The 23,711-nt window shown below is 41.2% G+C and overlaps 1 protein-coding gene across 2 annotated transcripts in view; it reads right to left on the bottom strand.

Moving 5' to 3' along the window:
• The window catches only part of gid4 (GID complex subunit 4 homolog), a 50,578-nt gene extending 27,475 nt beyond the window's left edge, over positions 1-23,103 (bottom strand). For both annotated transcript variants that reach the window (XM_060840258.1, XM_060840259.1), the window contains exons 1-4: positions 22,782-23,103; positions 13,733-13,792; positions 5,618-5,725; positions 709-810 (exon numbers count right to left, since the gene is read on the bottom strand). In XM_060840258.1, the coding sequence (XP_060696241.1) occupies positions 709-810; positions 5,618-5,725; positions 13,733-13,792; positions 22,782-22,937 (426 nt within the window). In that variant the 5' untranslated portion in view covers positions 22,938-23,103. The remainder of the gene's footprint in view (positions 1-708; positions 811-5,617; positions 5,726-13,732; positions 13,793-22,781) is intronic.
• Positions 23,104-23,711: the final 608 nt, after the last annotated feature.

Below are 23,711 nucleotides of genomic sequence, written 5' to 3'. Positions count from 1 at the left end.
GCAGGTGAGATTGAACTATAAATTTTCCCTACCACATTTCTTCAGTTCAAAAATAACAATATCAACCTTAAAAAAATCTCAAAATTACGGCAGGAATGAAGTTTAAATAACACTTGTCCTATTTGTGAAAATTTGCCCCACAAAGACAATAATTCTACTAATCTTTGACAGTTGCTTTACCAAACATACCACAATTTAGAGAGTATGAAGGTCCTAGCCACAACTTTTCACTCATGCAAGTGGGGAAATTCATCAAAGTTTCTGCTTCTGACTGCTGTTCACTGAATACACTCGCTAGGTGCAATTTAGCAGACAAGATTTAGTGCATGCCAATAATCAAACAGCCTGTCTTGGAGGTACCATTAAGCCAATGTTACTTTGGAATACATATTACATTAGCAACTTTATTACAAGAGAGAGAAAATATAAGTATCAATAACTAAATATCAATTAAGTCAGGTTGTTGCACCATGGAAAAGCTTCAAATTTGCTCCTTGAAAGATCAGCACAAGATCACTAGACCTTTTCCCTACTCACAGCAGTAACCATGTTTTCAAAATCTCTCAAAATGTATTCTGAAATCTTTATCCTGGTTTCACTCAATTATAGCCTAAATTAAAATTATAGTTCTAGGTTGCATGTCTTGTATATTTTCCTGTTAAGATGGCAGATAGATTTCAACACACATACTGAAATAACTTATGTTACCTTCCACCTCATGAAGACAAAATCACTGCTCTTTAACTCTTCATAATCAAACTCATCGGAGTTGAATGTTTTTGCATATTGGTAAAATGCCAAGAATTTCCCCTGGAAAAAAAAACAAATTGAGAGATCAGCAGGAAATCAATGCTTAAAAGCTAAAGATGACAAAGAAGTGCAAGTACATGATCATATTTACTGGATCTAATTACGGCACTTGAAAGTTTGAATTCAAAAGAGGGCCTAAAAATGTTAGAAGTCACACAACACCAAGTTATAGTCCAAAGTTATAAGTCTAAATATAGCTTTATTTGGAAGCACTTGCTTTCGGAGTGCTGCTCCTTCATCAGATGGTTGTGAAGTATAAGACCATAACACAATGTATAGCAAAAAAATGATAATGACATACAGTGGAGAGAGAGAGTGAGGGCATGTGTGGCCGTCCTCATGCATACCGAACTTGGCTATCAGCACCTGCTCAACCACTTCGCGTTGTTGCCTATCCTGAAATCTGCCTTGGAGGGAAATGGTCCGAAGATCCAAGGCCGAATGTCCCTGATCACTGAAGTGCTCCCCAACTGGGAGGGAACATCCTGTCTATTGATTGTTGTGCAGTGTCCATTCATCAGATGTCGTAGCATCTGCCTGTCTTGCCAATGTACCATGCCTCACGGCATCCCTGCCTGCACACACCTGAACATTCCATCATATCACGCAATGGGATCCTATTTGAGAACCTCTCTGGCTATGTCAAAGGCATCTTGAAACCCATTGTACAGAGGACCCCCAGCTTCTGTCGCAACACTGCAGAAATTTAGTACCCATGGATTAATCGAACCAGGAACATTCCTTGACACAATGGACATTTCAGCACTACACCACCATCCCACAATGACGGCATCACTGCATCAGTACTTAATACCAACTAATACCAATCTCAGAGCACCATCCTACAACTCATCTGCTTCACCCACGACCACGTTTTCACTTTTGACAACCAGTTCTTCATCCAGACACAGAACAACCGTGGAGACCAAATTTGCACCCCAATATGCCAACATTTTTATGCACAAGTTCCAACAAGACTTTGTTGCACAGGACCTCCAACCAACAGTATACACCAGATACATTGATGAGATTTTCTTCCTCTGGACCCACGGTGAGGAGTGACTGCAACAACCACACAGTGATAACAAGTTTCATCCCAGCATCACACTGAACATGGACTATTCTTTAGTATCTGCCTGATTCTTGGAAGCATGCATCTCCATCAAGGATGGGCACCTCAGTACCTCACTCTAATGCAAACCCACAGATAACTTCATAATGCTACACTTCTCTAGCTTCCACCCTAAACATAAGTAAAACAGCCATCCCCTACAGACAAACCCTATGCATACACAAGATCTGTTCAGATGAGGAGGAATGTAACAGACACCTGAAGGTGCTCAATGATGCCCTCATAAGAACACGGTATGATGCTCAACTCATCGATTGCCAGTTTCAATGTGCTACAGCAAGAAACTGTAGTGACCTCAAGAGACAGACACAGGTTGCAACAGATAGGGTACCCTTTGTTGTCCAGTACTTCCCAGGAGCTGAGAAACTACACCATGTTCTTCACAGCCTGCAACACATTAGAGACAAGGACGAGTATCTCGTAAACAGCCTCCGTACGCCTCCACTTCTTGCCTTTAAAACAACCACCAAACCTTAAACAGGCAATTGTTCGCAGCAAACTACCAGCCTTCAGGGCAACAGCAACCATTACATATAACCCTGTCACTGCAACCAGTGTCAGAGTGTTGACACTAATACGACCATTACGTGTGGGGACACCACTGTGTGCAGCAGGTACTCATGTGACTCGATCAACGTAGTCTACCTCATATGCTGCAGGAAAGGATGCCTTGGCAAGACCAAGCAGATGCTATGATGTGGATGAATGTACACCGCACAACAGTCAACAGACAGGAGTGTTCCCTCCCAGTCAGGGAGCACTTCAGCGATCAGTAACATTCGGCCTCGGATCTTCAGATTATCATCCTGCAAGGCGGCCATACTGAGAGGGGCTAGAGGGGAGATTGATGGGCTCTTGACCAAAGATGTTTGTATCCTTTCTAGCCACTGAAGAGGTCCCAGAGAACTGGCTAGTAGCTAATGTTTTTCCTCTGTTCAAGAGGGGAAAGAGATATAATACAACAAACTGTAGACCGATGAGTCTCACCGTGGTGGTTGGGAAGCTATTGGAGAGGATACTTAGAGATAGGATTTATTCACATTTGGAAAAGCAATGCCTAATTAGGGCAAGTTAGTAAAACATGACAAAGCCACGCTAACTTGATTTTTTTTGAGGTGACGAGGGTGATCGATGAGGGTAGAGCAATGGATGTTGTTTGCATAGATTTTAGTAAGGCTTTTGGTAAGTTCCCTCATTGGTTGGCTCATCAAGATTAAGATGCATGGGATCCATGGTGACTCGGCTACTTGGATTCAGAATTAGTTTGCCCATAAAAGATAGAGGGAAGTTTGCAGATGACAAATATATGGGGAGTTGTGGATAATGTAGAAGATTGTCGTCAAAAGGATATAGTCGGATAAAAATCAGATGCAGTTATGAGCGGAGAAATGGCAGATGAAGTTTAATCTCGGCAAGTGAGAGATTTTGCATTTTGGGAGATTAAATGTTAAGGGGAAGTAGAAAAGTTCTAATTAACAACTCCTTGAAAGTGGCCACACAAGTGGATAGGGTGGTAAAGAAGGCCTTTGATATGCTTGCCTGTATTAGTCAGGGCACTGCTTACAAGAGTCAGCAAGTCATATTGCAGCTTTGTAAAACTTTAGTTAGGCTGCGCTTGGAGTACTGCATTCAATTCTGGTCGCCACATTACAAGAAGGATGTGGAGGTTTTGGAAATGGTGCAGAAGAGGTTACCAGGACGCTGCCAGGATTAGAGGGTATGAGCTATACAGAGAGATGAGATCAGATTAGATTAGATTAGATTCCCTACAGTGTGGAAACAGGCCCTTCAGCCCACCAAGTCCACACTGACCCTCCAAAGAGTAACCCTTCCAGACAAATTTCCCTCTGACTAATGCACCTAACACTATAGGCAACTGTGGGAGGAAACCGGAGCGCTCGGAGGAAACCCACGCAGACACGGGGAGAATGTGCAAACTCCACAAAGTTCGAAGGTGCAGCCAGGGATAGTGGTAGGGATTGTTTAAGGGGCTTTTAGATAAGCATATTAGATTCCCTACAGTGTGGAAACAGGCCTTTCGCCCAACTAGTTGACACCGACCCATTTCCCTCTGACTAATGCACCTAGTACTATGGGCAATTTGGCATAGCTAATTCATCTAACCTGCACATCTTTAGATTGTGGGAGGAAACTGGAGCACCCGGAGAAAACCCACGCAGACACGGGGAGAATGTGCAAAATCCATACAGACAGTTGCCTGAGGCTGGAAGCGAACCTGGGACCCTGATGCTGTGAGGCAGCAGGACATGGATAAGTAAAGAATAGAGGGATATTGATGATGGCATGCAGAAGGGATTTATTTAATTTGGTATTATGTTCGGCACAACATTGAGCTGAAGGGCCTGTTCCAGTGCATCAGAATATTTCACTCCAATAACCACAACATTCATGCAAAGCTATCTGAAAACAATGGGCTAGTGTTAACACTAAAGGAACACCAATCTGAATTTAATAGAGGTGGATAAGCATCAACAGCCAATCCTCCTCTCGGGGCATTTAATAAAAACTTGAATGTTTTCATGAGGAAGAGTTAGTTTAAAAGCGTGAGATGGCTTTCTCAGCCGAGGAAACCTGAAAGCTAACAGTAGCAGGGAGAATGCAAGTGTATTTATGTACTGCATATGTTCCAGGTAAATTCCACTCTGGCTCCTCAATTGCCTGAGTTACATGGAGACTCCCACAAGCAGATTCACCCCTCCCCTGGTTACTAAGCAGTTGTCCTACTCCAGTCCCCTTTCTGGAATCTTCTCTGCCTGATTGATAGCTAAGCTAGTCAGACTGACATCTAAGAAAGTAAGCTTGTAAAAAAAAAATGCACACTGGAGTTCAAACTCCATCACATGTGGAAAGACCTGGAATTTAAAGTTCCTTATCAGTAGGACTGGGGAGTAATGGATAATATCCCAACTCTTATTTAAAATGGCCGGTCAGTGAAATTTCTGAAAGCTGCTGCCAAGAAGAATGGCCAAGTGAAGGAAACCTAAACTACTGAACCAAGTCTGAATTGGTTACATTGTAAGCATTTTACAATAAAAGAACTCTCTAAACAAAAAATCAGCCGTTCCATACAGTTGAGAGGTTCTAAGACAACGGAGGTGTTAAACAGTTTATTCTGTTTGCACAGAACAAAGATTACAAAAACAGCATTAACTTGTTCAAAGGAAAACAGATCGGTGACAAAGAACAAAGCCCCACAGATTACCTCAAATTTAGAAGTGGCATATTTGAACATTTTGGATATCAAAGGAAAAACACCATAAATAGAGATTCGCAGCCTCTTTTCAGAAAGAACCATTACACAAGCAACAGAGACTTTCAGACAAGGTGTCAGAAGCTTATCACTTCTCAGATATTATGCTTGGCCAACTATTTCCAGTTATGGCTAATATTTGAGCTATTCGCCTGAAGTAGTTAAGTGGCTAATCAGGCACTTGTATCAGCCATGCCAAGAGGTCAGCATTTAAAATACTCAAGTGAAGTGTTTTTAATGTGGACTGAAAGTGAAGCTTCATGTGCATACTGAATCAATTTAACTGCCTGATGAGAGCATCAGAATTGAATAACACAAAATTGCTTTAAATTCTGGTGTGATTAGAGTATAATCAAGTCAACAGGACCAATCTCTTAAAGTAGTGTGAAAATTTTCTCACGAACCCAATGTTTTCGATCCACATCTTCATCTGCGTCCCATTTTCTCGTTAAAAATGGATGCTTTCTACTGATGATTTCTCCTTCAAAGAAGGTAGTAAGGGTTGGATATTCCTGTACCGTACAAAATTGAACAAGTACGTAAAGCATGAGACATGGGCATCATTTGTCCTGAGTAAGCATGAATAGCATAATAATGACTGACTGTTCAACAGAGAAACATGAAAATCAAGTTTATGACTGATACATAATAATAAAAAAAATCAAAACAGGGCACAAAGTTCATAGTTTTAAGTGCCTGAAAGCGGCTGGAAAAAAAAATCAGAAGATGCAGTTTTATTCTGTAACCTTCAGTGGACACCACAACTAACTGGGACACCTAATCTAACAGCACTTGGGGTGTACCTAAACCACATGGACTTCAATCATTTAAGGAGCAAATCACCAACATCTTAAGGACAATAAGTGATGGCTTAGTTAGCAACATCTAAATCTTATGAATAAATCAAAAGAAAAGAAACAAGCATGACAGCTAACTGGTGAATCAAATTGCCAAGATCTGGAAGAATGTCAACTGAGTGGAATTGTGGTCAACGTTTTGCCTCTTGCCCCTCCCCATGAGAGGTCCTCAAGGTTTCCTCAAGATTGACAAGGATATTGCCAGGTTTGGAGGATTTCAGTTCTAGGGAGAGGCTAAATAGGCTGGGGGTGTTTTCCTGGAGGCTGAGGGGTGGCCATATAGTAGTTTATAAAATCATGAGGGACATGGACAAGATCTTTTCCGGGGGGGGGGGGGGGGGGGGGGGGGGGGGGGGGGGGAGTCAAGAACTCGAGGAAATAGGTTCAGAGTGAGAGGAGAAAGATATAAAAAGGACTAAAGGGGCTACTTTTTCACGCAGAGGGTGGTGAGAGTATGGAATGAGCTGCGAGAGGAAGTGGTGGAGGCTGAGACAATTGCAACCTTTAAAAGACATCTGGATGGATATATGGATAGGAAGGGCTTAGAGGGATATGGGCTGAAAGTGTGTTGCTGGAAAAGCGCAGCAGGTCGGGCAGCATCCAAGGAGCAGGAGAATCGACGTTTCGGGCATGAGCCCTTCTTCCTGAAGATTTTCCTGCTCCTTGGATGCTGCCCGACCTGTTGTGCTTTTCCAGCAAAACACTTTCAGCTCTGATCTCCAGCATCTGCAGTCCTCACTTTCTCTTAGAGGGATATGGGCCAAATGCTGGCTAATGGGACAAGATTAGGTTAGAATATCTGGTCAGCATGAGTTGGACGAAGGGTCTGTTTCCATGCTGTATATCTTGATGACTCTATAACTACTTTTTGGTATTCAGGAGCTTGTTGTCATTCTTTTTCATTAGTAATGCAATCACGTAGGAACAAAACCCACTGTTTTTGTCTTGTGGTAAATGGGGGGGGGGGGGGGGGGGGGGATGATTGAGACTTTTATGAAAACAAAACTTCAATATTAAAATTGTTCAATGCAATAGTATCCTCAATATTTCCAACCACCTCTTTTTGTAGCTGGTGAACTCCTGCAGCCTCAAGCTAGAGATTTTACATTACTCTGCAAATAATTAGTTTCCTCAGTTTTCCAAACATTCCTTTGTTAAAAGTTTTAAAACGTCTGCCCCCAGTTTCAGCAGCCCAATCCCTTCCACTCTCTGTAGCTGCAATTGGAGGAGGATGTTCTCAGATTCTGGCAGGTATACTAAGTTTTGTCTGACTGGTTACCCTTGATAGAATTTTATCCAGGCATCTTGAGAATTTTGGGTGGAGAATTCCTTCACCATCCCAGTCGATTAAACTGTTGAAGGATGGCTTTTTATTGCTCCAATATACAGGAGATTGTATTGAAAGCAACATATACGAAATTGAAAGATTTATCAGGAAACAGCTTCATCTGGGAAGAGCACTTCGGGTCTTGGACTGAGAGAAGGACAGATGTTGCACATTGTGCAACAACATGGGAAGGTGCTGTTGGAAGGGTCAATGTGAGGGTTGAAGGAGGAATTGACTGGATGTTCTGGAGGGAATGCTTCCTCCAGAATGGGGCAGAAGGAAAGATATGTTTGGCTCTGGCATCGTGTTGGATGTGGCAGTCGGTGCAGCTGAAAGCAGGGTTCTAAACCAATCAGGGAAGGAGGCAAGTGCTGAGAACAAAGGTGCAGAAAATGGGCTGGACACAGTTGACAGCCCTGTGCAACACAGGAGGTCTTTTTTGGTGGGGCAGGGTCAGTGAGAAGAGAAAGGGTGGATCTCCAGTTGAGGAAAAGATAATCAAAAGCACTGTTGTCGAAGGTTGCATCATGAAAACAGTGATCGAGATGAAAAAACTGAGAAAATGGACTGGAGTCTTCACAGGAGACAGGGTGAAAACTATCCTTTTGCTCAATGACAGCTTGTTCATTTACTCTCCCATCCTCTACCCTACCTTTTTATTGTTCCTTTTTGTTTCTCTCTCACTTTGAGCAGCATAAAAATGATCATATTTCTACCTTTTTTCAGTGAAATTATGTTTGACTTCAAGCTTTAACTCTGTTCCTGTATCTGTGGAGATCTGCTGAACATTTCCAGCACAGAATTCAAAGTTCATACCATTATCAACCCAGGTGAGATCCTGCAGCAATGGTCAGCTCAATCACTTCAACAAAAGTAGTTTTTAAAAAATGCAATTCAATACTGATGCATATATTTAGTAAGAGGAAGGATAAGTCTATAAAAAAAACATCATGTTCATTCTTTTAAATTGGGGGTCCTATAGTTTCAAGAGTGAGGCAGAAAGAAAACATGAAAATACAGGCCATTTAGTTGATATCTGTCATGGGGAAAGTGCTGGAATAAGTTATTAAGGAGGTTATAGCTACACAGGTAGAAAAACACAAGGTAATCACAAAGAGAAAGCATGGTTTAGTGAAAAGGAAATCATGTTTAAGCAATTTGAGTTTTAGCAGGTGCAACATGAGTGTGGATAAAGTAAAGCCTGGCATGATACCTTGAATTTATCGAAGGTTTGTGCAAAGAAGGAACTCATGGCTTAAAAGGTATTACAGATTATTGGCTGGCTGGCAGAAAATATAGAATATGAATAAATGGGTCTTAGTCCCATTGGCAGTATGAAATGAGTACAGTCCCACAGAGATCCATACTGGGGACTCCACGTCTTACAATTTACAGCAATGACTAAACTAAGGACAATGAAGACTAGGTTTGCAGATGACACAAGATAGGTAGGAAAACATGTTGTGAAGAGATCATGAGGAGGATAGATGGATACGGCTAATAGAATGTTATTCCTCAGGGGATATGAACAGAAAAGAAGGAATATTATGCCTCACTGATTCGCAGCACTGGTGAGACCAGAACTTGCGATTAGGTGTAGTTCTGGTCTCTTTCTTAAAGAGGAGAATATCAATATATTGGAATTGTTTAGAAGGTTGGCAGAATTGATACCTGGAATGGGTGTTTTTTTCTTATGTGGCAAGTTTGAACAGTTTGGGCTAGTTTCCACTGGCATTCGGGAGAGAGAGGGGCAATTTGACAGAAGTGTAGATGATTCTTAATGGAAATGATAAAGTAGACTGGAATGGATATTTACTCTTGTGGGTCAGTCCAGAATTGTTTTTGCCAATTTTACATTAATTTCAGTTTGACTGGATCAGCATGACTCTGATTACCATTATTACCATAGGAGTCAAAACACTGTAGATTCAAGTCCTGAGGATTAGTTCCACTTCAAAGATTTAAGTAGGACAAGCCAGGGAACTATAGACCAGCAAGCCTGACGTCGGTGGTGGGCAAGTTGTTGGAGGGAATCCTGAGGGGCAGGATACACATGTATTTGGAAAGGCAAGGGCTGATTTGGGATAGTCAACCTGACTTTGTGCATGGGAAATCATGTCTCTCAAACTTGATTGAGTTTTTTGAAGTAGTAACAAAGAGGATTGATGAGGGCAGAGCGGAAGATGTGATCAATATGGACTTCAGTAAGGCGTTTGACAAGGTTCCCAATGGTAGACTGGTTAGCAAGATTAGATTTCATGGAATAAAGGGAGAACTAGCCATTTGGATACAGAACTGGCTCAAAGGTGGAAGACAGAGGGTGGTGGTGGAGGGTTGTTTTTCAGACTGGAGGCCTGTGACCAGTGGAGTGCCACAAGGATCAGTGCAGGGTCCTCTACTTTTTGTCATTTACATAAATGATTTGGATGCGAGCGTAAGAGATATAGTTAGTAAGTTTGCAGATGACACCAAAATTGGAGGTGTAGTGGACAGCAAAGAGGGTTACCTCCGATTACAACAGGATCTTGATTAGATGGGCCAATGGGCCGAGAAGTGCCAGATGGAGTTTAATTCAGATAAATGCAAGGTGCTGCATTTTGGGAAAGCAAATCTTAGCGGGACTTATACACTTAATGGTAAGGTCCAAGAGAGTGTTGCTGAACAAAGAGACCTTGGAGTGCATGTTCATAGCTCCTTGAAAGTGAAGTTGCAGGTAGACAGGATAGTGAAGGCGACGTTTGGTATGCTTTCTTTTATTGGTCAGAGTATTGAGTACAGGAGTTGGGAGGTCATGTTGCGGCTGTACAGGACATTGGTTAGGCCACTGTTGGAATACTGCATGCAATTCTGGTCTCCTTCCTATCGGAAAGACGTTGTGAAACTTGAAAGGGTTCAGAAAAGATTTACAAGGATGTTGCCAGGATTGGAGAATTTGATCTACAGGGAAGAGTCTGAACAAGCTGGGGCTGTTTTCCCTGGAGTGTTGGAGGCTGAGGGGTGACCTTATCGAGGTTTACATCCGAGGGACATGGATAGGATAAATAGACAAAGTCTTTTCCCTAGGGTCGGAGAGTCCAGAACTAGAGGGCATAGGTTTAGGGTGAAAGGGGAGAGATATAAAAGGAACTTAAGGGGCAGCTTTTTCACGCAGTGGGTGGTACATGTATGGAATGAGCTACCAGAGGAAGTGGTGGAGGCTGGTACAATTGCAACATTTAAAAGGCATCTGAATGGGTATATGAATAGGAAGGGTTTGGGGGAATATGGGCCGGTTGCTGGCAGGTGGGACTAGATTGGGTTGGGATATCTGGTCAGTATGGACGGGTTGGACCGAAAGGTCTGTTTCCATGCTGTACAGCTCTTGACTCTATACATAGTTGCTTCTCTCCAATTTAGTGTGAATTAGACAAAAGCATCAACTAGTCACATTGATGGCTAACTTCCGCAATGGCGAAAAAAAAAAGTTAGCGAGCAGATAAAAGATTGGCTGGTTAACAAGTGGCAGACACAAGATTTTTCAATTTGACAAAAGCAATAAATTATTTTCTGTCCCTTAATCTAAGTGAAGTTGGTAAATTCATTGATGACAGATATAGGTGGGTTTGGAGAAGGACAAAGGGAAATAATAAAGAGGAACTGACAGACAAATGGATCATAATGTAGCAAATGTGATGTTATCCAGTTTGGCAGAAGGGGTAACAAAAATTATTTGGAGAGAGATTGCAGACCTCAGTTGTTGTGGGTGGTGGGTGAAACCTGGGTGCCCTCCTACATGAATTGCAAAAGGTTAAATCTACAGGTACGATAAGTCATGAGGACAATTAATAGAATGTTTTCACTTATGAGGGGAATGGAATGCAAGAATGGGCAAGTTTTGCTTAATTTACATAGGGCATGCGTGACTCCATCAGAGTACTGTGCATAGCATTGTCACCTTATTAAAGCAAGGATATAAAATGTGTTGAAGGCAGTTAGAAGAAGAAAAATTTACACCGTCTAATACCTGGAAGTGTTCATGAGTGTTTGTCTTCTAAGGAAAGATTGAACAAGTTGGGATTATTTCTGCTGGAATTCAGAAGTGCAAGAGGCCACTCAATTCAAATTGATATAACCCTAAAGGGCCTTGGCAGGATAGGTGTAGAGAGGATATTTCCTCTTATGGGAGAATCTAGATCAAACAGTTACTCTTTCAAATCAGAGGCTGCCTATTTAAAATGGAGATTAGGCAGTAATGTTCTGGAGCAGAGTCCATGGATATTTTTAATGCATGTGTAGATAAATTCTTGTTAAGCAAGGAGGTGAATGGTTATCAGGTTCGGCAGAGTTGTGGATTTAATCTAAAAATCAGTTCAGCTATTATGACACAGCAGGGTCAAGGGGTTAATGGCCCATTTCCTGCTCTTGATTCATATTTGTAGGTTTGTACTGTACATTAATTATAATAAACTCAAGAATAAAAAGGACTCAATCCATAGAGCCTGCTCTCCATTCAATATGTTCATTGGTGATCTTCTACCTGCTTCCCATTCCTGGATTCAGAGACAAAGAACCAGTCTATTCAACTTAAATATATTCAATAATGGAACATTCACAACTCTCTGGGGAAGTACGTTGCAAAGATTCACAAGGTTAAACTTTCAGCTTGTTTTGGCTGAAGAAAGATTTCAAGGTGATAAAATTGAATTTTCTGAAATTGTGTCAGGGTTTGACCAAGTTCATTTTGCTAGCCTTTTCCCAATGTTAATAGAACAAGTACATTTAAGAGTCAGAAAATTAGGACAGAGAAAAATCAGGTGGATTCTTGATCAGTACAAAAGGACAGCATTGTTGTATTGCAAATTACTATGGAAGACTACAGAATGAAAACGTAAGAAGTAGTGGAAGGCAACTTTGAGTAAGAGGAGGGGTTTGGGGAAAAGTCAATGTTATTGCATTGAATAGTCTTTGCTGTTTATGAAAGATCCCTATTTCTAGGTTAGTAAGTTTGCAGATGACACTAAAATTGGAAGTGTAGTGGACAGCGAAGGAGGTTACCTCAGAATACAACAAGATCTTGATCAGATGAGCCAACAGACTGAGGAGTGGCAGATAGAGTTTAATTTAGATAAATGTGAGATGTTGCATTTTGGAAAGGCAAATCAGGGCAGGACTCGTACACTTAAATGGTAAGGTTTGGGGAGCGTTGCTGAACAAATAGACCTTGGAGTGCAGCTTTAAGGTTTGTCAAAAGTTGACTCAGGTTGATAGGATAGCGAAGGTGTTTGGTATGCTTGCCTTTATCGGTCAGTACATCAAATATAGGAAATGGGGGGTCATTTTGCAGCTATAAAAGGACACTGGTTTGGTCACTTTTGGAATACTGTGTGCAATTCTGCTCTCTATTATATTAAGTGTTGTGAAATTTGAAAGGTTCAGAAAAGATTTGCAAGTTTGTTACCAGGGTTGGAGGGCTTGAGTTATAAGGAGAGGCTGAATAGGCTGGGGCTATTTTTTCTGGAGTGTCAGAGGTTGAGGGGTGACCATACATAAGTTTATAAAATCATGAGGGTATGGATAGGGTGAATAGCCAAGGTCTTTTCCTGAGATGGGGGAATCCAACACTAGACTGCGTAAGTTTAAGGTGAGATGGGAAAGATTTAAAAGGGAGTTCAAGGACAGCTTTTTCACACAGAGCGTGTTATGTGTGTAGAATGAGCTGTCAGAAGTGGAGGCGGCTGATAAAATTACAACATTTAAAAGGCACCTAGATGGGTATATGAATAGGAAGGGTTGCGAGGGATAGGGGCCAAATGCTGGCAAATGGGACTAGATTAATTTAAGATATCTGGTCAGCATAGATGAGTTGGACCGAATGGTCTGTTATCATGTGTGCAGCTCTATCTCTCTAGGCTAAGGAAGTGAAAATGATCAAAACATCAATCTTAATCACTACGTAGAAATCTGTGGTGGAAACTACACAGACTCTTTGAGCAAGAAGCAAATTTAATGCTTTCCATTAAATGGTCACTGTTATTCACAATCCAGGCTAATGGCAACTTGACAGTATCCAGCACTTAACTGTAATCTAATAAGTAGGTCTCATAAGGAAAAAGATACAAGTGAAACTTTTTACTCCAGTTAAAACACACCTAACTCAAAAGTAAGTTTCATTTTGCAAGGGTAGAACACGCTGGAGGGACTTCTCTTGTCTGACGATATATTACACAAGTCAGAAAGATGCTGAACGTTAACTGAAAGATGCTAACTGCTTATTGATAGAGTTTGCTCACTGGTTTTAAAAAGTATTTTAGTAAATGATTGTATTTAGCTCAGACTCTCTATTTTGAACAACCTACCTCAGTGAGTCCCTTGATCTTTAGATATCCACAGAGAAAGGAATTTTCCATGTCAACGTGCTACAGAAAAGAATAAAATATGTTATTCAAAATTTGCTTTATTTGCCCTCATCAAAACAATTAGAGCCATGTAGAGTTTAGATGGACATGGAAATTAGCATAAAAGTTTATTTATGCAGAAATACTGAAAACATGAAACACTCATGACAAGTTGCTGAAGAAACCGTTGCAGAGGATACATTTGAAATCAAGCAAAATGCAAGACTCTGGGAAGAGGGCAATATCTAGGGATTAGTCTGTAAGTAATTTAGAGAATGGTCAGAATAACATCCTACATGAAGCACCCTTCAATAGCCAAAATGTGCAATGTTCTTTCTCCTGTCTCGCAGATGCTGAATTATACTAAGGGACACTTCCACATTTACGTCCTTGGTTTGTTTGTACCAGAGAAATAAGTTACAAGATAAAAAATGCCACTTGGCCAATCCAGTTTACAAAAAGGCTTGCACAGCTAATGACCAAATAATAGTGATACTAGTTAAGAATACTGTTTCACTATATCTTCATCTCTCCCTGGAAGGAAATTTCAAAGTCTCATCTGTGTGTAAAGATGCTTCCTCTGTTTTGTTCTAAATCTCAGAATTAATCTGGTAATTAGTCTAACTTGACCCAACCTCAAATTTTAAAAGTTATGATTATGTCCAGTAATGAGCCTTCAACTCAAAATGACTCAAGTTTTAATATTTCTTATCATATTTCTTACACTTGGCAACGACCTGACATATCTGCGTTGCAATTTCTCCGAGGCCTCACTATTCAAGATTCTGTTCACGAAACATCCATCACTGTCGCTAGCTTCTACTGAAATCTTAGCAGTTCATGTGCAGCCACTTCAAGTTTCCTCATCATCCTTCACCTTTGCGATAAACTTCAATACTCAAACAACTTTAACAATTTAATTGAACAATTTAATTTTTGCATATTATTTCCCAGCTTAAATAAATGTAGTACAAACATTTTGCAGTGCTATCCTTTTGATTAAGTAAAGAGTTCATTTCAGAACGTTATCAAGAGTCATATCCCAAAATGTCATGGTCAGAAACAGAATATAGTACCACCCAAACAATAACCGAACAGAATGAGTTTCAATATAGGATTGACTCCAGTTCCATCAGTATGGAACTGCTTTATCAGAAAGTCATATCTCTGCCATAATTACTTTTTCTTGAACTCAATTTTAACCAAAATCATCCTATGTTACAATTGACCAAGTTGAATTACAGAATAATATGCCTTTCTGTAAACATGTTAATATGGGCTATTTTCACTGTTAATATGAAGGATAAAAACTGTCAAAAGTTGAAAAGCAGTTGGCTAGAACCAAAGTATAAAGCTGTCGATCAGCAGAGCAAATTGCAGTCAGCATAAAACTGGAAAATTACAAAGTAAAGGGTACAATTTTTGGCAAACAGAAGCTTATTTGCACGTTTATTTATTAGATTAGATTAGATTAGACTTACAGTGTGGAAACAGGCCCTTCGGCCCAACAAGTCCACACCGACCCGCCGAAGCGAAACCCACCCATACCCCTACATTTACCCCTTACCTAACACTACAGGCAATTTAGCATGGCCAATTCACCTGACCTGCACATCTTTGGACTGTGGGAGGAAACCGGAGCACCCGGAGGAAACCCACGCAGACACGGGGAGAACGTGCAAACTCTACACAGTCAGTCACCTGAGTCGGGAATTGAACCCGGGTCTCAGGTGCTGTGAGGCAGCAGTGCTAACCACTGTGCCACCGCCGCCATTTCTAAAATGGACATTTTAGCTCCATCATATTGATTGATACATGCTGAGCTATTATGCTTGCTGGTGTAGTAGCACATACCAGAAACTCACTAGAAATCAAATGAGTATATTTATTAAAATTGGCTTTGATCTTTTTTTAACAAAAAAGGAAGTCCAACTTGATGTTTGCCAATGAACACATTTGGAATAAAATAGTTAAGAACAGTAGACATTGCAAAATCAAATTTTATCTGCATTTTGTGAATCTGAATTTTTAGGTACGGAATCATATCAGGTTGCTACATATATCCAACAAGCAAGAGCCTGGCACTCTTATACAGACTGGTTAACAAACACTACATGGTTGGTTCTATTGCCAATAGAAGTAGTCTGCAGTCCTCACTTGCTCCTGGTCAACTAAATCACCAAGTTCTACAAATTATTGCTTTGAAAGAAGCACTTATTTATGGAGGACAATTAGAACTGGAAAATAATTGCAGCCTTCCGTTCTCCATTTCATTGAACGGTTGTGGTAATGTAATCAAACCAAAAGAAGGGGCTCAGGATCTGGAAGTACATAACAGCAGGACTGGTGGTTAGGATTTCCAAACCCTAAAAAGCAATTTCAATAGCCAATGAAAATTATTCACCAAAACAGAACTTTTGGCAAGCAGGTATACAATGCAGTAAATGAATCTGCAGTAGATCTGCAAACTACTACAGCAAATTTTCTGCAAATAGCATTTAATTTCATGGGTTCAAATAATTTCCTTGAAAAGGAAGTTGAATGAGAGAGTTGCTGCAAATGGCAGGAGAGAAAAAGGTAATAAAAAGGAAGAGTGACATATACAAATGTTTAAAAAATGATACAGCTTCCTTTTAAATTGAGAAACCCAGGAGAGAGGTTAATGCCTCAAAACTAAAAGTTAAAATAGAAGACAAATAATATGGGTTAGGAGACAAGAATTATTATCTTAATAGGGTGTAACTTGCAAGAGATGATTTTGACATTAAGAGTGTTATCTTCTATAACGTCAAAACACAAGAGAAATGTATCCAAAAAAGTGTGCTCCCCTGCATGCATATAACTCCAAATCCCAGCTGTTGGCTTTGTTAAGCAAAATTACATGAGCAGAATAAATATAAAATAAAAATTACAGTCACCTCCTTCACGCATCAACGATTTGTCATGTGCCAAACGTAGTTCACCAACAGGTCAGTATGGAGACACTTCAAATTCCCAACTATTTAATGTTGCTTGAAAAAGTAGGTGACACAGGACAACTGGTCAAAATACCCAAAACCTCAGCTCCAATATTTATAGAAAGAGTTTTCTGGGTAGTGGACTGATTTTTAAAAATACATTGTCGAAGACAAAATCACTCAGCTCTATTTGGATGATACTTATTCACTGATAAGACCATTTGAATTAAGAGCTTGAGAAAGGAGTTGTTTTAACAATGTTGCCTCACTGATCCCTTGTTAGGGAGATAGTAAAATAATGGTAATGTCACTGGTCTAAGCCCAGTCTGAAGTTGTAGGGATATTGACTCAAATTCAACCATGATAACAGGTGAAATTTAAATCCAATTAATAAAATCTGGAATTGAAAGCTAGTCTCAAGGATGGTTACGCAAACTACGACATGGTAAAAAAAATTCATTGCGAAGACTTTTTTTGAGCTTTCGTTAACCAAGGTCTCAAATGAGAATGAATGGTTTAGTATTTTTTAGAATTACTGCATATTATGAAAAGCAAGCAGTGACATTCATGGCAAGTATTGTTTAAACAGTTGTTAGTACAAGCAGTAAATAAAGGGCAGGTTGCGAAAGAACTGAAGCTGTGGGGATGGTACAGATAGAGCTCTGGTTGACAAGTAGTTGACTGGTCTACAGCCTAGTGTCTAGTTACTGATGACAAAGCCCTTTTGCTTGCTAAACAAAAAATTAATTATTTTGCAAGTAACTGAACACTTTGGGGACAACATACAGAGATATGACCAGTTCTCCACCAGCTCAGCAGCTGTCTCTGTCTTTGTTGCAGAAAGAACCAACTTCAAACCTGAAGAAATCCAGTTTACTTTTCCTTCAGCAGTTGCAGGACTTGTAACTTCTTAAATTGAAGTCAGAATCCTTTTATAAGTGAAACCAGCTACACTATGCCTTTTGAAAACCAGGAGAAGGAAAACAAGCAATAAACCTTCAGATCAGTGAGAACCAGCTTGATAAATCTTCTCGATAAAGAGAACTGAACTGCTTTATTTGTTCTTCCCTGTCCATAAGTTATTTTTCTGTCTAAAACTAAGAGAGAGTAGGGGAGTTTATAAAGGGATAATTTGTAGTATTGTATACCTGTGGTTTACAACTATTTAGTTGTGGCTAGTGGCTAATTACTATTAAATAAACAGAAACCTGCACGGGAATTCCTGGAAGCCTGATAGGCAACCCAGAAATCTTAACCATGCAGACACTGACCCCTTATACCAACCACTAAAACAGAACCAGCAATAAAACTGCAAATGACTCCATCATCCCCAGCAGACCCTGACACTCAAACAGCAAGCAGGACAGGACACCAACACTTCACTGCATCATGTTACCTAGAATGGCGACAAAACATCTGTGAGTAAAAAATGAGGTCTGCAGATGCTGGAGATCACAGCTGCAAATGTGTTGCTGGTCAAAGCACAGCAGGTTAGGCAGCATCTCAGGAATAGAGAATTCGACGTTTCGAGCATAAGCCCTTATCTGTGAACAAACTTACCAGCTCAGCAAGTCAACAATCTCACATCACTTTGCTATACATTTTGTTCCTGTGTTCCTTAAAATGAGCCTTCACAGCCCTTCTTTCTCAGTGCAAAACCTGCACCCCATCTCCGTCCAAGGCCCCAAAGGATCCTTCCACATCCAACAGACTTTTACCTGTACTTCCACACATCATCGACTGTATCTGTTGCACCCAATGTGGTCTCCTCGACACTGGGGAGACAGGATGCCAACTTGTGGATCGTTTCAGAGAACATTTCTGGGACACCCGCACGAGCCAAACCCACCACCCCTGTGGCGGAACACTTCAACTCCCCCTCCCACTCCACCAAGGACATGCAGGTCCTGGGCCGCCTCCACTGCCAAACCCTTACCATCCGATGCCTGGAGGATGAACGCCTCATCTTCCGTCTTGGGACCCTCCAACCACATGGGATCAATGTGGATTTCACTAGTTTCCTCATTTCCCCTCCCCTCACCTACTCCCAGTCCCAACCTTCCAACTTGGCACCGCTCTCGAACTGTCCTACCTGTCCATCTTCCGTCCCCCCATCTGCTCCACTCTCCTCTCCGACCTATAATCTTCATCTATCTGTCGCATTCCTCAGCTACCTTAACCCCAGTCCCAACCCCCTCCCATTTATCTCTCAGCCCCCCGGCCCACAAGCCTCATTCCTGATGAAGGGCTCATGCCTGCAACACCCATTCTCCTATTCCTCGGATACTGCCTGTCCGCAGTGTTTTTACAGCACCACGCTCTGACTCTGATCTCCAGCATCTGCAATCCTCACTTTCTCCTAGCCCTTCTTTCTGAGCAACTTAAACACCACCCATGCTCACACATTATCTTGGTGATATTCAGTATAATTCTAAATACTGCTGCATATGATCCACTTTCTCCACTAAGTGCCAATGCATTCATGTCTCAAACTCACTTCATCAGGACAGGTATACTGGCCCCCAAATAATGACTCCATCCAAACCCACAGTAAAAGAAGCAAACATTAACTCTTCTGATATCTTCTCTTCATAGGTGCTGCCTAATCTGATGGTTCCAGTATCAGCAGTATTTTACTGAATGGTCAAATCTTTGCTGCTCTGTTCAGCACCAGTTATTTTGATCAAATATCCAAAAATGGTTAAAAAAAGTTACACGTGTCCTCTGCTTACTATTTTAGATTAGATTAGATTCCCTATAGTGTGGAAACAGGCCCTTTGGCCCAACAAGTCCACACTGACCCTCCGAAGAGTAACCCACTCAGACCCATTTCCCTCCGACTTATGTAGCTAACACTATGGGCAATTTAGAATGACCAATTCACCTGAATTGCACATCTTTGGACTATCGGAGGAAACCAGAACACCCGGAGGAAACCCACGCAGACACAGAGAGAATGTACAAACTCCGTACAGACATTTGCCCGAGGCTGGAATTGAACCAGGGTTCCTGCTTCTGTGATGCAGCAGTGCTAGCCACTGAGCCACCATCTCCTGCCAGTAAATTTTTTTTTCCCCCTATTTAACTGTCAAAACCATTCATGATTTTGCACCCTTCTAGCAAATCCCCTCGAGACTTACACCGATTCTCAGCTTATTACCACCTTCCCCACAAATCTGAAGGGCCTAGCACTGGCACTAGACCAGTACAAGTCATTCTGCTGTAATGCACGTTTCATTAATGAATCCACTGTAAGGCAACTGACAAATTGGGGACACTAATTCTAAAGCATTAAATTTTAAAATGTGTGTTGGCTGTCATGCAATTATATCGCTAACACTAAGCATTGCTTCCAAAGCTCGATTTTTCTATGATGTGGGGTTGCCTAAGAACACAACCATCATGTTATAAAAGAACTACCTGTAAATCTCTTCTGGTCCCACTTCAAAACCATGACAGCCTTCCCACATTGTAGCCTATAGAAATGAATGTAAATTTCAGCTGAGTTCTAACTTAGCTGACTTCCTTGCTTTTTAGTTTTAACAAAGCCAAAGATTCCGTACTTATTTTTAGCATTCTCCGTGGATCCTACCACCTTCAGTGATTTATGCGCACAGAAATCAGGTCTCCGTTGCATCCCCATTTCAGCTTTTGCTTACTGACTCAGCGCATGGAGAGAGTCAACAAGCAAAGAGAATAAGTGGTGCAAGAAGTATGATGAAAATAAACGGGCAAGCATCAAAACTAAGCAAAGGTTTTGTTAATGTATTGCAACAGACTAGCAAAGGAGAATGTCAAGCTGTTGTATACTGCTACAATTGTGAGATTGGCAATAAGGAAATAGAAGTCTTTCCCAATTAATTGATGTTCCAGGTTATTGACTCAAATTTCTTCACCACAGACATCTGATTGCGTGGCTTTTAGGTTTTTCATTTATACCTATGTTGGAGTGTAACATTTTTAGTTGGGGTTTTAAAGTGACAGGCATGCAGATGTTGAAATGATTTTGCAACATCCATCCTTTCAAAGGACCACTGGTCAGTAGATATTTGAAAGCCAAGGCAAGATGCATACTCCTTGTAGGATAGTGATGACACAGTGAGATCAGAGGAAATATGGATTGCATAATCTTGCAATCGTAATACATATCAGTAGGATAGAGTGAGATAAATAAATGCTTGGTCAAGACTGATGTTCAAATTTCTACTCTTATTACCAACCACAAGCCTTGCAGGAAGACAAGGAAAAGGAAATCCAGCAGATTGTTTGAAAGGACTATAAAAAACAAAGAAAATACAGAGGTACAAAAAGGAAGTATACAAAAACTTATTTGCAACATTGAAGTTAACAAAAAAAAAGGTCTGTAGCACAGTGGATAAAGAAGTGCTCGTGGATGTTTTCTAAACGTACTTCCTGGAGCCATTGGACAAGGTTCAGTGCAAGGAATTCTCAGCAAAAATGAAATCATTCAGAATTATAAGTAGCCTTAAGACATGGGTTGGAGGGGAAGAAATGAAGAGCAGTGGACAATAAAGACAATCAACTGACTGCAGATAGTGACACTATATTCCCCAGGTTAAAGTGCATGGACTGAACTATTGCGGATAGAATTCAATGTGGGGAAGTTCAAAATATTTGAGTGACAGACTAAGGTCTGTGGAAGAACAGATACATTTAGGTATCTTCAAGTACAGCACAGATTCAACTAAAAGTTGAATTATGAGTACTGTTTGAATAAACTTGGTTTGTATACAAATTTAGCAAGTTGCAGGGGATTTACTTCAGGTAGTCAATAAGGTACAAGCAGAGAAACACTCAGAGTCCAAAGGAGGGGGCCCCATCTTCAAATTGGAATGAGATAATTCAAGAGTGAAATCAGGAAAGATTTTTTTCCCCCACAACAGAAAAATAAATTCAACTGATCAGCTGCAAGATTGACTAGATTAATTGAAATACAGAGGAAAAATTTTGATACTTTAGATAAAAGGTACCAAATGTATGCATCATCAGCAAGTAATTACAACTGAAGTGTAGATTGGTCATTATCAGACTTAATGATGGAACAGATTCAAGAGACTGAATTACCTACTCACATTCCAATCAGCAGCAAACACAGAGATACAAGCTACAGAATAAAAATACAAATAATAGATCAATTCCAAACAAATTCAAAAGGTTTATAACAAAGTACAGTGGCTCAGCACCAGCCACACAGCACCAGGGACCCAGGCTTGATTCCATCTTTGCGCAATTGTCTGCATAAGTTTACTTTGGCTGCTGCAGTTTCCTCCCATAGTCCAGATGTTAGGTTGGTCTGGCAATGCTAAATTGTCCATTATATCCTGGGATGCGTAGGTTACATTAGTTAGCCATGGGAAATATAGGGTTACAAGATTTGGGGGGGGGCAGTAAATGGTTGGGTCTGAGTGGATGTTTTTCAGAAAAGGTTGGTGTGGACTCAATGTGTCGAATGGCCTGCTTCCACACGAACTCAATGACAGCTAATTGGACCTGACTGACAAAAGACACAAACCTACAAAGCAAAATACCTACAGAGTGTGATTCAGAATAAACCTGAAGAAAAAAAAATCAATAAAAACGAGAAGCAAATTGCTAAGCTCCTATATTATGGCGTTGAAATGAGGGTTAGTACTGGAAATATGAATCAGTCTGTTGCTCTACAGATGCTGTCTAATCATCGCAGTGCCTCCAACATTTGCCACTTTTTGTTTCTGACAACATCGAAGACAGACGTGCATAATGCGGTAACTTTCCAAAATGAATTGCTGCCTAGGACCTCAACAGATAGGCTCGGAGAGAGAGTGGGCATGATGACGATCGAAATTGTCCTCCCTCGTTCTGATCTTTCTTCCATATGCAGAGACGGTTATCAGCCGGGAGCTGGCACTCGTAGTATTTACAGGAAACAAAAGTGAAAGATTGGAAGCCGAATGTCAACAGTGAGCTTCGACATGACACTGATCCAACCCCCCCCCACCACCCCCGAGGAGTGAGCAGAGGTTTTACAGTCTGATGCACATTCAGAACGTTACCTGCAGCACCACCTCCACGTCATACGAGTTGCCTTTACTCTTCTGGTGGCCCCTGAACTTGGAGCCGCTGTACAGGAGCGTGGTGGCGACCCCAGGCTGCTGAGTGTTGATGGGGGGCGGCGGGATCAGCGAGGCCGACTCAGTGCGGACCGGCATCGCGCGATGTCAGGCCGGCCCAGCGCCCGAGAGGGAAGGGGGGTGAGGGGAGGAAAGGAGAGGGCGAGGAAGTCAGCCTAAATAAATATCGCAGACTACCTCGGCCACCACAACCGCCGCTTCTCCTTCTCAAACCCTGACAACACGAGATGGCCGCAAACCTCTGACTGACGGCGGCGCAGGAGCCAGCAACACCTCTTCTCATTGGCTCCTTTCTGCCGTCATTGCCGACCTTGTAAAATGGCGCTTTCTCATTGGTGGAGGCCAGGCATAAGGTCAAAGTTGGATGACGGTAAACGTTCAGCTGTTGCGCATGTGTGTCCCCCGCGGCATTCTGGGAGATGTAGTCCTTTCACTGTCAATCTTGGTCCTTATAATGTCAACTCCCATTGAACAATGAGGCAACTGGCACTATCTCTGCCCCACTGCAGGAAATACCTGCAGAGTTTCTTTGGTTTGGCAAAGTTTGCCTTTTAAAATAACCTCTCTCCCACAGAGGGCGACTTCACAATAAACACCTTCTTAGCATCAATATATTGCGTGTGAGTTCTGAAGAAGGGTCACTGGTCCTCAAACGTGAATTTTGCTTACTCTCCACTGTTGAGTTTTTCCAGCAATTTCTGATTTTGTTCCTGATTTCCAGAATCCACAGTTCTTTGCTATTTTAATATACCATATCCACATTGCTTTCAGATCAACTTTTTATTTATCTAAGGTCTCTGTAACATAAGATGTCAAGCGTTTCATAGCTCCAGTATGATAGAAAAAAAATGT

Source organism: Hemiscyllium ocellatum, chromosome 20, assembly GCF_020745735.1.
Source record: "Hemiscyllium ocellatum isolate sHemOce1 chromosome 20, sHemOce1.pat.X.cur, whole genome shotgun sequence".
NCBI lineage: Eukaryota > Metazoa > Chordata > Chondrichthyes > Orectolobiformes > Hemiscylliidae > Hemiscyllium > Hemiscyllium ocellatum.
The sequence above is the reverse complement of the archived record's forward strand: the minus strand, read 5'-3'. Positions and strand labels throughout refer to the sequence as shown.